The sequence below is a fragment of the Saccostrea cucullata genome, unplaced genomic scaffold (genome assembly GCF_032062105.1).
Source record: "Saccostrea cucullata isolate Sc308-1 unplaced genomic scaffold, CSIRO_AGI_Scuc_v1 ctg2413, whole genome shotgun sequence".
NCBI lineage: Eukaryota > Metazoa > Mollusca > Bivalvia > Ostreida > Ostreidae > Saccostrea > Saccostrea cuccullata.
Genome location: NW_026935643.1, coordinates 4,021 through 20,721, shown reverse-complemented (window position 1 = coordinate 20,721; position 16,701 = coordinate 4,021). Strand labels below are relative to the sequence as shown.

Sequence of the window (16,701 nt, the reverse complement as noted above, 5' to 3'; positions counted from 1 at the left end):
GTATCACTGATATTCTTTGGGAGGAAATTTACTCCGTAAAATCTAAAAGCTATGTAAACGATGGTTGGTTTGGCTTTCAAATACTGAATGTACAATGCACCAATGTCATTTTTGAGAGGAAATTTACCCTGTACATCTGTTAACTTGAAAATGTAATGTTTACGTTTTATCGATATGTTGAAAACTGTATCAGTGCTATTCCTTGGAAATTTACCCCGTAAAGTTTAGCTGTCCACAAGGCCCAATATACACTGTATCCATGTGTATTCTGACAGGACATTTACCATGTAGTTTTTTGCTATTTTCAAATTGTAATTGTAGTATCGAACACTGTATCAGTGATATTCGTTGGGAGGAAATTTATTCCGTAAAATCTAAAAGCTATGTAAACGATGGTTGCTTTGGCTTTAAAATACTGAATGTACAATGTACAGAAAAAAAATAATTGGATTAAGTTTTAAATTGAATTTGAAACATATTCCCTGCCAGTTTAAAATACTACTGTCGGCACAAGTTTACTCTAAAATACTATTGTTTAATGACTGTTTGATGTTGGTTTTAAGACTGATTTTCTTGTGTTACAATACAAATTAAATATTGATTAAAATATACTGAAAAAACTCAATAAGAATTTTATTTAATTTAAAACCACACCATCAACTTAATTAGCTCTAAAGATATTTAATTAACTGAATATTTGCAGTACTGTTCATAATTCTCAAACCTACATGTAGTTAAAATACGTGTTACTGTAGAAATATTTTTTTATGTATTATTGTCCTGTAAAAGACTTGAATTAATTATCATACATCCATTAATAATTTGTCCTACTTAAAATTACAACAAATTGATGCCTGGCGTGAAGCATTTGTATATTGCCCTTTTTTAAAGTTAATATTTTAGCATCGTTCTACATACATGTAGGTACTTTATGTATTATTTTCCAGGGAAATTTCATGAAATAAATAACAGCTGAGTTATAATAATAGAAATATAAATATCATAGATAATTTTTGCAATGAAATAATTATTTTTCAAACACGATATCTAAGTTATTTAATTAAAAAACATGTAAATCCTTACCATCAAAAAGATAAGTCCTTTCACTTCGGAGTTCTGAATGACAATGAAGACTGAACGATAAGTGAACGGTGAACGCAAAGTAAACGGAACGAAGAGCGAACGGTGAACGTTTTGTGAACAGTGAACGCGAGCGCACGGTGAACGGTGAACGCAATACTGTGAACGAAGAGCGAACGGTGAACGCACGCTGAACGAACTGTGAACGAACGGTGAACGAACACTGAACGAACGGTGAGCGAACGGAAAAATGGGAAAGTAGAACGTTTCAGGGACTGTACCCCGTAAAGTCTTGTTATATCAAGGATCGTCGCTTTTGAATTGACTACTGTATGTTATCTGTATCAATGTCATTTTGAGAGGAAATTAAACCCTGTAGAATTTTTCTATTTTAAAATTATGATTGTAGTAGTAAACACTGCATCAGTGATATTTTTGGGAAGAAATTTACTCTGTAAAGACTTGTTATATAAAGGACAGTTGCTTTTGATTTAACAACTGTATGTCAACTGTATTAATGTAATTTGTGAGAGGAAATTTACTCTATAGATTTTTTTGCGTTCTTTCAACTGTATTGTGCGGTTTTTCAATGAGTAGTAAATACTGTGTCAGCAATATTCTTGAGGAGAAATTTACCCCGAAAAGTCCTGCTATATGAATGATAGTTGCCTTTGCTTTGAGGGGAAATTTACTCCATGATCATTTTATTAAACAAATATCAAATTGAAAGTATTTCCTCTGAATCTTTTGTATAAGGAAAATGCTGATTATTTAATATTCGCACCAATAAATACCTTGTAAACTGTGTTATTTGTTGGATTTTGTCACTACCTAAGCTAAGGGCAAAATGCTTAAAACAGAAAAAAAGATTTTCTGTTTTGATTTTGGAATGCATTTAATGCAATTTTACTATATGATCTATATAGCCCCGCCCTAACACCAGAACCCCTGACCCAGGGGCCATAAAATTCACAATTTTTGAAGAGGCACTCTTGATCATCATTACTGTACTTGGTTAGTTTGTTTAATACCCAGAAGCAGAGAAGAAGATTTTCAAAGAAATAATGCACTTTTACTATGTGATCTATATTTGCCCCACCCTAACAACACAACCCCTCCCAGGGGCCATAAATTTCACAATTTTGGTAGAGGACTCAATGCTGATTACAATCATGTCAGCAGTTTGACTGCTTGAAGTCCAGGAGTAAAGAAGAAGTTTTTAAAGATTGAACTAATTTTAATGGTTTTGGCACCACCCCTCAGGCCCGAGGGGGGCAGGGACCATGAAATTCACAATTTTTGTTCCCCTTTACCCATAAATACTGTATATCAAATTTGGTTTAAATTGGTTCAGTGGTTCCAGAGAAGAAGCTGAAAATGTTCAAAAGTTTATGATCTACGAACGACGAACGACGTACGGCGTACGACGACGGAAAAAAACCGGATAGCAATAGGTCATCTGAGTTTACTCAGGTGACCTAAAAACAGCAATCAGGCTCAAAAGTACATTGGAAAAACAGAAATTGAGGGTGGAAAAAGCAAAGACCTCAAAGCACATCAGATGGATCAAATGCCATGGAGGAGTATCCATCTCCTATGGAAGAACACATGCATTTTGTTCCTTGTTATGATTTGGTTAATGATTATAATACAATAACAATATGTTATATTTTGACTCAAAATTTATTATTTTTTATTTCGTTCTAAGATCCTACTGTGAACTATTCTAGATTTCAAGCTCTGCATAAAATAATTAACATGCACCGGATTTTTTTTTAATGAATCAATTGTTTTACAAAAGGAAATTTATTTAGATTACTTCTCGGAAGAAATTATGACCCCGTTTTGCTTTCGTAATAAAGTTCCAAGGATATCCGTGGTCACATATGGTTGACCTCCTGACCTTTTCTTTTGTCTTTGATTCAAAGGTTTGAAACCAGATGTAGATGAACAAGCCTCTCCCTCAGTTACATTTAAGGCTTTGTCTATTGTAAATGAAGCATCTGAACTACTGAATTTCTTAAATTAAAAATAATCATCATTTAGGTCAAGAAAGTCAATGCCTGAGACTTCACTGGATGACGTTCTTGCAGGTTTCAGGTCTTAATATACAGTTTCTTATTTTCAAAGTCATTTGAAGGTTTTGGAAACTGTATATTGTCATTTTTATCTAATTGGTGCCTGGTTTTGACACTACTTCCCATACTTTTTAGAACACTATTCTCCGAGGTTTGAATATTTTCTGTTTTTTGGGTTAACATGCAGTCTTGTTTTGCATATAATATCAAATGCCTTTGAAGAAGTTGAAGTGCAACCTTTTTCTGGTAGGTTTACAATTGGCTTCGAATTCTGAATTGCTGCGGATGGCTGGTCATCTGATTTAGCTTGAGTGTTGTTTTTTCTCATTTCTTCTACCATGGATTCAAAAGCACCTGGCACTCGTAGCATGTTCGTTTTTGTTTTCATACCATTAACTTTTATTTCGTTCAGTTTCCTTTCGACTTCTAATTGCTTAAATAAAAATGCAGAAATAAGTAAAATTTCTTTTTATGAATGAATTTTAGTTTTAAAAGAGTATCAAAAGTCGAAATACAGAAATTTTCATTCAATTTTCAAATTCTTGTTAAATATTACTGAGGATTTTTTCTTTGTTCATGCTCTTTATTAGAAGAGAAAGTGTACTTACACATACTCTTGTTAACAATGTCACTACCACATTCTTATATTTAGATTCCAAATTTCTGTTATGTGCTTCCAGGATCTCTTTCTCTTCCTTCATTTTCTTTATATATTCAACGGATGCTTTCAGAGTCGATCCTTTATTCAATGTCATAATGCTAAAAAAGTATACATGTTATAAAGTTTAATAAAAATAACATAAAATTATCTCATAGAATTTTTTAAAAGTCTACAAAAAGACTGAAAGAAAGATATAGAGATAACGAACAGTATTCAATCTAAAAGTCCATAAAACAATACAAAATAGGAACAGAGCAAACACGGACTTCCAACATCAGAGGTGGGATCAGGTGTCATGGAGAAGTGAGCATCCCCTGCTGACCGATCACACTCACCGTGTCCTCCTTGCCATGATCGGGAAATAACGGGAAAACCCGTCGTCAATTCAGTGTATAAATAATGGACTAACAATAAACATGAAAAACGTCAGTCAGAATGAGACTCAGTGATAAATTGTATTTGCAGATAAGATCATTGTATCGACCATATAACTTACGAAATGACGACTTTAAATGAGACTGTTGATATTCTTGTTTCGTCAACTTGCTTGTCAATAATTTACCTCGTTTGATAAATTGTTCAAACGTAGAGCATGCTCTTGTGTATTGAGTCAACTGATATATATATACTCCGTATGCAGGTGATGAAGGTATATTGCTACATATAGGTAAGGGAAGTTGACGATAGAAAAGTTAGTCATCAAGCTTATCACATAAAACGTATTGAAAAGAAAAGGTAAAATGTCTCTATCAAAGTTATAAATGCTGAGTTTATACTTTGAAAAAAAAATGGTACTAAACTTTTCTTTCATATTTTGTTTTTGGCTATCAGATTTTAAAGTCAACTCCCCTCTCGCTGTTATTTTATATAGTTATTAATTGCTGATTGTTGCAATGTGAGAAAAGAAGAAGATGGTAAACATGTATTAAAGGGGGCCGACTAGGGTTTCGCACATCAATAGTAAAACAAGGCGTATTTACTGTTTAAAGCAACTTTTTTCACTTAATAAAACCAAATAAGATTAAGAAATAACGGGTCAAAAATTTATTACGATTTAAATAACTGATTTTTAAAACGATTCTTTTTAAATTTATACGTACATGTAGATTGAGGTCGTAATATTATTGTGTTTTTCACGTTAGATAACGTGACGGTCATAAAGAAGGGGTAATATAAAATGTTATAAAAGTAATAAATATATACTCTTTAAATGTAAAACACAGAAATTTACAATCTCTCCATCATATTCATTTGTATGCGTTTTATTTTGTAGTACCCTATTAAAACAAGGAAGTTCTTAATTTTTTGGCATTTTGAGATGCCCCCTCCAGAAGCAAGGCGGAAGAATTTTGTGGTTCTTACATGTAATGTATAATATAGTACTACTCACAATATATTATAGTCTGAGCGAAAAGTCTATCGTAATATTTGTATTATTTGCTTTAATATGCGAAAAATTGGCACTATCCCTTATAATTCTATAATAGTAAACGTATCTTTATTTTGAAACGGTATCTTAAAAATACCTGGGCGGTAGATTTTCTACAACATTGGCATGTACACCGAGGTCAATGTAAGTAATATATTACTTGAAAAAAGACGTTTATGGTAATCTAACCACCAAGCTCTATTATAAACCTGATGACTTTAACTTTTTTATCGTCAACTTCCCTTACCTATATGTAGCAATATACCTTCATCACCTGCATACGGAGTTTATGTATCTCAATTGATTTGGTACGCAAGAGCATGCTATACATATGAACAATTTATAAAACGAGGTAATTTATTGACGAACAAGTTTATGAAACAAGAATATCAGCAGTCTCATTTAAAGTCATAATTTCGTAAGTTATATGGCCAATACAATGATCTTGTCATCAAATACAATTTTTCATTGAGTCAAATGCTGACTGACGTTTTTCATACTTTTATACATTAAACTGACAACGAATTTTTCCGTTATTTATCGATCATGACAAGAAGCACACGGCGGTTGTGACCGGTCGGCAGGGGATGCTCACTCCTAAATGACATCTGATCCCATCTCTGATGTTTTAGAGGTCGCTGTTTGCTCTGCACCTATTTTGTATTGTTTAATGGACTTTTAATCTTGAATACTGTTTGTTATTTTAATATGTTTAATGGGATTAAAATAGAGAGGTTTTCACAATAACATCGAAGTCGCCCACCTCCGATTAATCTTTTTAGCTGTTTCTGTTCAGAATTTAATTATGATCATACATTTTTTCACCATACACGGAATGATTTTCGAGAAAAAAAAACTGATAATATTGGCAATAGACATTAAAGGTATCATAGTAAACGGTTACTATAAAAACCCGGGTTTTTTATACTGGAATCTGTGCTTCGGAATCGGATTGATTCTTGAGAAGATGGTTTTGCTTCATCAATGGATGAAATTAGTGTCATATTATTTAGAAAGAAATGAATGAAAATTTCTAGAAAATATTTATTCATTTCATTTATTTAAGCACTTCTACACTTTTCCCTTTAATTCTGAAATAAAAATTTAGGTAATTTCTTTTGTAGCCCTTATATTTATGTGTCTCCTGAGGAAACACAGTATGCATTTCTTTCGACAATGTCTTCCTTTCGGAAGAAAAGTATGGGCGCAGTCTCTTCTTATCTTTGCTAATTTCCCTTCGCATAATTTGCTTTGCAGTCGTTTGTTTTTCATTTTTGCGTTGTTTTATTTCTTGCTTTTAATTTTATATGAACTTAAGATTTAATGTTGGTTTCTGCTGTTTGTTTTGTTTCTATTACATACTATGTTAATTGTGTTTGTTTTCAATTGTCCATGATTATTATGTGCTGACATATATAAGTTTCGTCATTTACTTATTTAAAAGTGTCCATTCAATTCCAGCCTTGCATTTTCACTTGTTTCAAACAGAACACCGGAATTTTAGATATCTATAAAGATACTCACATAATACTCGTAATAACTATATATTTTTTTATTTTCTATGTAAAAGAGATCTTTTGTTTTAACTTAACGATATATCTCTAAAACAGTAAACAGTATTTGGCCATAATGAAGTTCCCAAAATGGCTGTAGATGACTCCGAAACTTGATCCAGGTCTTCCAGTACAATAAAAAATCTTGCATTTCTGCATCAGAATACATCCATCAAAAACAACTAAATTAGAGCCAACTACTATATCTTATTCTAGCAGTGTGGTATCTTATATGCAAATAATATATGCTCTCCAAGTTTTAGTTATTTTTCTGGTACTGTAAATCTATGTGCAGTGAAAAACACTTACCCGTGTGCTGGTTTGGGCAAAAGTGATGCCAGTTCCTTTATTCTATCATTAATATTGAATCTTCTTCTACGTTCAACTAAAAAAACAAGAATTAATATTATTTATTTACACCTTACCCTTTTCTTAAAACAGCAAGGTTAAAACATGTATAATAAAACTTTAAACATTTCTAACTTGGAAAAATACTGAGTAAATTAATAATTTTTTTTACTAAGAGTTAATATAAATACATTGTAATAGAGACAGACAACCAGTACTTATATTGTGTTTTTCCTTTCGAACTCTCTCTTCTCTTAATAACCTCTCTTCCAGCTGTTTTGCAGAATTTCTTGATTGGATACTGGATGTCGAGGGGTTTTTCTCATTAGGATTGCAACAACTTGTAAGAATGCCTTTGTCCTGTAACATAATTATTCATCATCAATTAAAAAACCTACACAAAATATTGCTGTGGCCTTCAACTCGATATTTAGATACATGTATATCGGCGACGCGTATTGTCAATTTACAATGGAGATTTTCAATCTTATGTCGATACGATATATCCTGGTGAGCTTAAGACGAAAAAAAAGTACTACACAGTCTGACACATCTTACGATATTTAACTTGAAAAAGACTCTAATTGTAATCTAACAACCAAGCTCTATGATACATGTATATGTGATGACTTTAACTTTTCTATCATCAACTTCCCTTACTTATGCATCAGTAAACCATCATCACTTGCATACGGAGTATATATTTCTCAGTTGATTCGATACAATGACCTTGTCAGAAAGAGAACAATTTACCATTAAGTGAAATGGTGACTGGTGTTTTTCATACTTATTGTTTGGCCAATATTTACACATTGAATTGACGACGGATTTTCGCGTTATTTCCCCATCATGACAAGGATCACACAGCGGGAGTGACCAGTCGGCAGGGAATGGTCACTCATCCATGGCACCTGATCCCACCTCTGATGTTTTGGAGGTCCGTGTTTGCTCTGCTCCTACTTTGTATTGTTATATGGACTTTGATATTGAATAATGTTCGTTATCTCCATATCCTTCATCTTCCAGAATATGTTTCAAAAATATACATTAAATCAGTCATTATTTCTTCATCTCTTTGCATGAGGAATGAATTTCCCTATTCCACCTTCAACATCATAATTAGCGACGGGGCTGAGTAAGTTAGTAAATTCTAAGAAAAATGAAATAATATGGTTTGATATATTTTACCTTAAAAATCAGATATAGGACATTGAAGCATAAAAATTACATGCATTGTCGATACGGTGAACACTACAAAATTGTCATATAATAATACAGTACCATTAATAATATATGTATGTCTGTGTAGATGCATTTGCCAAGTTATACATTGTTGAATCATATGCCAGGAATCAAAGAAATCTTTGTATTATCTATTAATTTGTTTAATTTCTGTGTTGGTCCAAAATGAATTTAAATGTGACATTAATCTCAATGGCCATGGATTTGTAATTTTCGGTTATAGCGAAGTCACTTGGACCTATGAAATAACTTCGCTATATTAATTCATTATATTCGTATAAGGGCTTCGTTAAATTAGTAAAGCTGGGGATCCAAGATAACTTTGCTATATCAGTGTAATCATATTATCCGTGTTCGTACTAAACGATTTTTACTGTATTATGTTTTGTAATTGAGTGAATTCAAATGAGAACACTTTGTTTTCTAGGTATATATGCACATTAGTAGTTGATATTCCACAAATGTGCAAGTGGTTGGAGCGATATTGGTTTCGCGGGGACCACATTTACTATCCATGAAAGAAGTGAAAACCTTGGCTGCAAATTCTTGTTTTTTACTATGAATATCCAAATGATTGTCTTATTAGAAATCACATAAACGTACTTTAAATGACCAGAAAATGCTTTCTGTATGATTTCTTTCTATAATGTAATCTTTTCCTATTCTTATACCTACGTTATTTAGTCTGCAATTGGTTTAAATGTCTAAATATAAGTTTGTAAATATCTCCTTTAATTCAAGTAGATTTTTTTTCTTCGAGTATTTATTATACATTACTTCTTAATTGGGTGTGACTTGTAAAGGAAAGACCTTATGGAATATTTTTCTTTTCATATAAAATCTAAAATTAAACAATAAATAGCAGTTGAAAAGATGGAGGATTTTCAATGTTTTGTAGTTGAATATGGAATTTATCTCACGAGAGGAACATGGTTTTTTGATATTTTCACGAGTGCAAATTACGAGTGAAAATATCAAAAAATCCTTTCCCTCTCGTGAAATAAATTTCATATTCAACTACAAACGTTGAATTTTCTGTATATTACATTTTCTTTGATTTTCCCTTTGCCTAGGCCCCCTTTTTGTTTTTTTGTAATGCAGTCATAGACGTCATAGCTGAGCGGTTGAGACGTCATAGCTAAGTGATACGAGATTTAAAACATTGTAAACATGAATTACAGCAACATATTTGTGAAAACTTTGGCAGTATTATTCTCTGTCAGTTTGGTTTATTTACTCTCTCTATATATTATAACAGTTGAAAGAATATTTTTACAACACTCTACGTTATGGGAAGGTAAATCGAGAGTTTAACCTCACTTTTGATATTTGCACATTGTGACAAAATATCATTTTTATATCCTTTCAGTCTATTACAGTATATCACTTTTATTCAATGGATAAATTACAGTATTTCTTTGTTGAAAATATAATAAAGCCGTATACCGCACCTTCGATATTACGGTATTTTAAAAATTCATTTGTAGAGTAGTAGTGAGTAGAAGTTAAATCACTTGGGAATGTTTGTGATCCAAAAAAAAGCGTCCATTAAATCTGAGGTCATCGGGGGGTTGAATGGTGTGCAGCAGACATCGGCCGATCATCGGACGATGTTCGACCAAACATTTACCCATAGTCAACCGACGTACCAACGATGTCCACCAATGTATGAGCGATGTAATATACATCGGCCGATCATCCTGGAACATCGTTTTATAATAAGCAATACATCGCTGGGCCTTTGTAAGTCCGGTGTAACGACGAAAAGTGACCCCCGTAGAATATTGACCAGGGGGTCATTTTTCTACGTAGAAAAATGACTCCGGGTCAATATTCTACGACAAGTAGGGTCATTTTTCGACTGTAGAAAAACATTCCATATCAGTAATTCTACGACTCAGCACACGTTGAAAAATGACCCCCATAGAAATTTGACCCCCTACTTTTTTTTTTACTATAAAACCTTATATCCGAGGCACCTGATATATTAACATATTTTCAAATGTAAGTAGGGGGATTTTTATGAACTTTAATCCTTTCCAACTTATATTTGATTGCATCTTAATAGTAGCATCACAATCAATGATTCTGGTATGGATTATTTTGGCTTGCAGAATCCCAATGAAAAACTTCAAGAGTACTGTGCAACAATATTATTCAAGAAGTGGTATGAAACAGATATGGATACTCAAAAATTCCAAAGAACTTTTGGACAATTTGAAATCACAAGATTTTTGTCCAAAATTAACAGCTTAAAAACTTACGACTTTTCAAGTTTATACGCAACCATTTCCAACGATAAATTAAATTGCAGGCTTTTATTATATCATTCACAGGTGCCTTTTCAAAAAAAAAAAATGGAACTCGTAAATTTACTTACCTGGTCATTGGTCATATTCAAATTTATTTTGTTAAAACATTTGATTGCACACTCAAGTACTCTGAAGTTGTCATCAAGAAGATGTTTGAATTTCTGACTAACAATATCTATGTGGGTTTTTGGAGACCAGGTCTTCCAACAATCTATTGGAAATCCTATGGGTACCAATTGCGCTCCGTTATTAGCAGACCTATTTTTGTATTTTTATGAAGCAGAATTTGTGCAATATCTTATGCGTGAAAAGAAGAAAACACTTGCTGTGGCCTTCAAATCGACATTTAGATACTAGTATATCGACGACGTATCGTCAATTAGCAATCGTAATTTCCATTACTACGTCGATGCGATATATCCTGGTGAACTTGAGATAAAAGATACCACAGAGTCTGACACATCTGTTCCATTCTTGGATATTTTACTTGACAAGGACGTTAATGGTAATCTAACAACTAAGCTATATGATAAACGTGATGACTTTAAAGTTTCTATCGTCAACCTCCCTTACTTATGCACCAATATACATTCATCACCTGCATACGGAGCTTATATATCTCAGTTGATTCGATACGCAAGAGCATGCTCTACGAATGAACAATTTCTTAAACGAAGTAAATGATTGACAAGCAAGTTGATGAAACAAGAATATCAGAAGTCTCGTTTAAAGTCATCATTTCGTAAGTTCTATGGTCGATACAATGACCTTGACAGCAAATACAACTTATCATTGAGTCAAATGCTGAGTGACGTTTTTCATACAAATTGTAAGTCCATTATTTATAAACTGAATTGAAGACGGATTTTCCCATTATTTCCTGATGATTTTATGGACTTTGATATTGAATACAGTTCTTGATCTCCATATCCTTCTTCATTGAGGAGCATAATTAAATATTATTATATTTTGGGGTGGGTTTTCTTTTATCATTCAAAGGTTCTGTTCCGAAAATGGCATGATATGTTTCTGATAACCATAAACTTTGAAAATTTATACAAATCCCAAAACAAAGCATAGAAGCAAGAAAAGCAACTCAATTTAATTATATAAATTTAATTTCCTTAGTTCTTGCCTTTAATCTCATCTATATATATATATATATATATATATATATATATATATATATATATATATATATATATATATATATATATATATATATATATATATATATATATATATATATATATATATATATATATATATATATATATATATATATATATATATATATATATATATATATATATATATATATATATATATATATATATATATATATGCATTCTGCTTTAAAATACATACTTTTTAACTTTCTTATGTAAGGTTCTATACTTTTACTTGTATATACGGGAAATACCATGCATAAACATCGAGAACGTTCTTATAATGATATTAAAAAAAGTCCTCCAACACTGTCAAAAACTTACATCTGAGTGAATATTCGTTCAACCTTTAGAGATATCTATAAATTAAAAAAAAAACAAAAAACTTTCCTTTTCAACACAGACAACTGACAAATGGTTGCTGTAACGTCCCTCAAATACAAATGAACTCTTAATCTATCATGCCATTACTTCGATATCTAAAGTCCTAGCAAATACCGTCCAAAAATTAATGCCAAAGTAAAAGTTTGAAATTTTTGTGTAAAAGTGTGTAAAACTCCAAGGTCAAGGTCAAAAGGTCAAAATTGGTTGTACACAAAAAAGGTCTTGTCACAAAAATACAACTGAAATATGAAAGCCATAATCCCACCCGGTCTAAAGTTATGGGCAAGGTACAAGTTTCTGCAGACAAATAAACAAACAGACAGACGGACGGACAGGCTAAAAACTATATACCCCCCTTCCCTAAACTTTGTTCACCGGGGCATAAATATAACAAGTAAAGTAACTACTTTTTCATAATCCAACATTTGTTTTGCTTTTTTTCTACATATGTTCTACTGGTAAAAAAACCCCTAAAATCATCACATTTACAAATGTAAGTCATGTACATGTAGAACGGGGAAAACGATACTACATGTGCCAATTTTGGAAAGACGAGCACTTCTTTTTGAATTTTTCAGGTTTTAAGCTAACCACTTTTTGTTTCCTATGTATCATAGTTCAGAGGCAATTTAAATACTTACTTATTTTTACAAATAAAATCGATCATCCCTTTTATTATGAGAAGTTTAAAACTCCATTCATAGAAAACCAAATATTTTTATAGGATCTATTTTTCTGAGCTAACGCCCTTTTTCGCGCGAATTTCAAAAATAGGAATCAATAACGTTAAACTTTTGAAAAATTGAGTTTTGCAAATTATTTATTCAGGGTAAAATCAAAGAGAATCATAATTAATCAACTCTGGAAACTTTTAAAAACAATTTCTGACACCAGCTAGAAAATGACCCTTTAAAGATTAAAATGACAACTGTGGAAACTTACTGTATCAAATGTAATAAATGATTGTATGAATGCGCACATATCTTTGCCTAAATAGCCTTAGAACATTTTAATACATGTAGATATTGTTTTCCTTCAATGGGGATAAAGCGGTTTGTATCATTCATGTAAGGTATTGTATAGCTTTTATTTCGTTATGTAAGCTTAAAAGCTTCCAGAAATTAACACTACAAAGCGTAAGGCTGCTTGATATTACACGTATACATTAGCTAACAAGAATATTCCTCTCTAAACGAAAGTTTTTGCATCAAAAAATGACAAGGGGTCATTATTCTACGGGGTCATTTTTCTACAATGCACACGGAGAAAAACGACCCCAAGGCCATGATTTCTACAGAAAAGTGGGTCATTTTTCTACATAGAATATTGACCAGGGGGTCAAATTTCTACGTAAAAAAATGACCTCGGTCAATATTCTACGGGGGTCACTTTTCGTCGTTACACCGGCCTGCAACCACGTCATTTTTATGAAAAGACGCATCGGTTGCCCATTGAATACCGCAGCGCTGGATTATGTGACTCATACTTTAAGGACTACTACGCCGATGTGGACCGATGTTGGGGCATCGCTCAAACACACGGATTATCACCGATTACCACCAGTCTACAGCCACCGGCCGCGAAATGTGACTAAGGCATTACTCTATTTATTTACCAGAATACATGTGTCATTTTTTTTTTCAATAAATTATTTACGAAATATATTTTAAAGTAAATGTTTTATTTTTATTTGAAATGAAATTATACAGACAAACCTTATCAAACTGTACGACCTGATCAACACGGTGAAGTTCCTCTACGTGTGCTCCATCCATATGAATAGATTTCATAATACCGTCAATAACATTGTCAACCTGAATACCAATTGATTTATTATTCAAATGAAAAACTGGTAAGAATTTCCCATTGCATATCCATTTTTCTAAAATCTTATTTTAAAAAATGTTCTTATGGAGAAAAATAAGAAAATTAATGCAATTTACATGAAGATTTTGACAAGTTTTAGGTCATTTTATGGAATCTGATTGATTTCCATCCTATTGCTTTCTTCATGTTTTAAAAAAAATCTACGTACGTCTTCAATTTTGCTTATATTTGTTATAGCTTCATGTAAGCCTTGAGAAAGCCTTGGAATTCTGAAGACATCAGAGCACTCGTCATCTTCTATAGTCGAAAACATCTCTTCATCCTCGAGAAAGTCATCAGTTTCCTCTTCTGAGTAAGAAGACGAACCATCAAATACCACTTCTGTTTGATTTTGGTATTCCAAAGATTTTTCCTCTTGTGCTGTTTGCTGAATATATTATATATCATATGCATTAATCAAATAATCAAAATTTTATGAATACTTACAAGTGAAATCTGTATACATTTAGGTATGAATTAATTAAGGGATCAGAGGTCATAGTAAAATCACACGGCAGGATGATCTTTTCTCCATATTTCCGTCTTACATGTAGTAAGACTTATTGCGGATTTTTTTTTTAAATTGATAGCGATGAAAAACAAATAAAACATTGATCCACATGCATGTTTTTTTTTCATTCAAAAGATGCCCATCCTTTGATTTAATCCCGAATTCATTTGTGGGTACGTAAACTAAAAGAATATACAACGACGTTTAAAAAAAAATCTCATAAAAAAGTAAAAAAAAAAATTCAGTAATAATCAATCTTATATCATTATGCAAAAATATTACCTGAACTAGAATGCAGAATGAAAATATTCAAATGTTTGAGTTTAGCAAAATATTTTTAAAAATCAATTTGAAAGAACTTCTTAGACAATGTGTCACAAAATAGCGTTACAGCGGGCCGATTGTGTAAATGTTGTCATTCTATTCGAATATTTGTCTGAAATATGAATAATAAAAATCAAAAAAAAAAAAAAAAAAAAAAAAAATCAAAAATCAAAAAAGTTTTAAAAACTCCACTGTGAATCAACCCTTTAATCAATTTATTTTAATTTTAACATGAAAGAATATAAACCTCTCTTTAAAAAAAAACCGTCTAACTAAAGTACGTATTCTTTTTACAGAGTTTAGTTGACAGTATACGAGGGGTGATCAAAAAGTTCACGAACTAATTGAATAACTTCCAAAAGAGAAATGATATAGGGTTTCAGTGTTGAAAATGTTTCAAAATAGTCATCTCCGATTTTAATGCGCATCTGCAACCATTCTGCCCATGACGTATCACGTGATATAGGCGGTCACGTGACATGTATTTCTTACCATGCAGGTTATTTTTTCCAACAAAAACAGTCCATTTGTCAGAAATAGCCAAATCTCAGCAATAGTATGGGTGGATAATGATATCCTTTTCCAGAAGGAGCATGGTGCCCATCAAAACCCAAGTCCTCTGTCTTTGGAGCGTCGTTTATTTCATTTGGATAAAGTATGGGTAACTTCACTTTATAATATCTGATATGTTTAAAGTCTAAAGTAAACAATATTTTAGGCATTTGATAATTATATCATTGTAAAGATATTCATCTATTTTTCTAACTGTAAGTTGGCGATCTTTCATATCAAATTACTTATTTAAAAGACACACTGGGCAACAGAACAAACATCATTTTTAAGCACCTCCCTTCCTTCACTTAAACACTCAGTCAAATTATTGACAAAACTTCTGGCAAATCTTTTGTCTTCATAACCCATATACAAATATTTATAAACTTCTACAAAGGAATTTCCAAGATAAACGTTTAACTTTAGAGCCATTAGTTTCTCGAATACGACTGAGTCAACAATTTTTTGTCACAGTGATCTACCTTATGACGTCATTTTCACGTTGTAACGTCACAAACACGAGGAAAATCGTTCCATTACATATGCTATTTATAGAACATGTGTATGACTTTATGTGTGCCAAATTTCATTCTGATCAGTATTGTTGTTTTGTAAATATAGAGATAGTTCGCGAACTTTTTGATCACCCATCGTATTTGTAAATAAAACTCATGAAAAAAGTTATCTCTGATGCCATTGTTATAAGTGATTTTCTATTCCAAGTGATATTTGTTGCTTGCATCAAAAAGAAAATATCAAAAGATTTCGAAATGAAAGATTTGCAAAGCGTCTACATCAGAGCATTTCAAATATAAATGTACCGATACTGCATCAGAAGAATTCCGCTTATTGTAAAGATGAAGTGATTGAGTGATCGGATTGAAACCTCGATAAATGTACAGTCGACTTCACTTTCGTTTTTAAAACTGGTCACATTTTATTGTACATAAATATTCAAAATATCAAATAATTGTATTTCTGCAGAAATTCTAACCTTGTCTCGAACGGAAATGATTGCAAACTTTTAAAGGATTTCTGTATAAGAACTGAAATATTAACATGAAATATAGGGAGATGACAAACATTCTTTTTTTATTTACTAAATGCTACATAACGTACCGACTTATACCCCGGGTAATTTTCTAAAAAAAAAAATATGTCAATATTAGAATGTTACCAGTGAAGAAGAAAC

At 31.9% G+C, this 16,701-nt stretch overlaps 1 protein-coding gene across 1 annotated transcript; it reads right to left on the bottom strand.

Moving 5' to 3' along the window:
* Positions 1–2,895: 2,895 nt before the first annotated feature.
* LOC134243491 (transcription factor EC-like) lies at positions 2,896–14,510 on the bottom strand (the record flags this gene model as incomplete). The annotated part of the gene is made up of 7 exons (XM_062725762.1): positions 2,896–3,099; positions 3,415–3,591; positions 3,773–3,917; positions 7,111–7,186; positions 7,368–7,509; positions 13,972–14,070; positions 14,292–14,510. Coding segments are annotated over 7 exons (1,062 nt in total), but the record flags the coding sequence as incomplete, so codon positions are not given.
* Between the last annotated feature and the right edge of the window lie 2,191 nt (positions 14,511–16,701).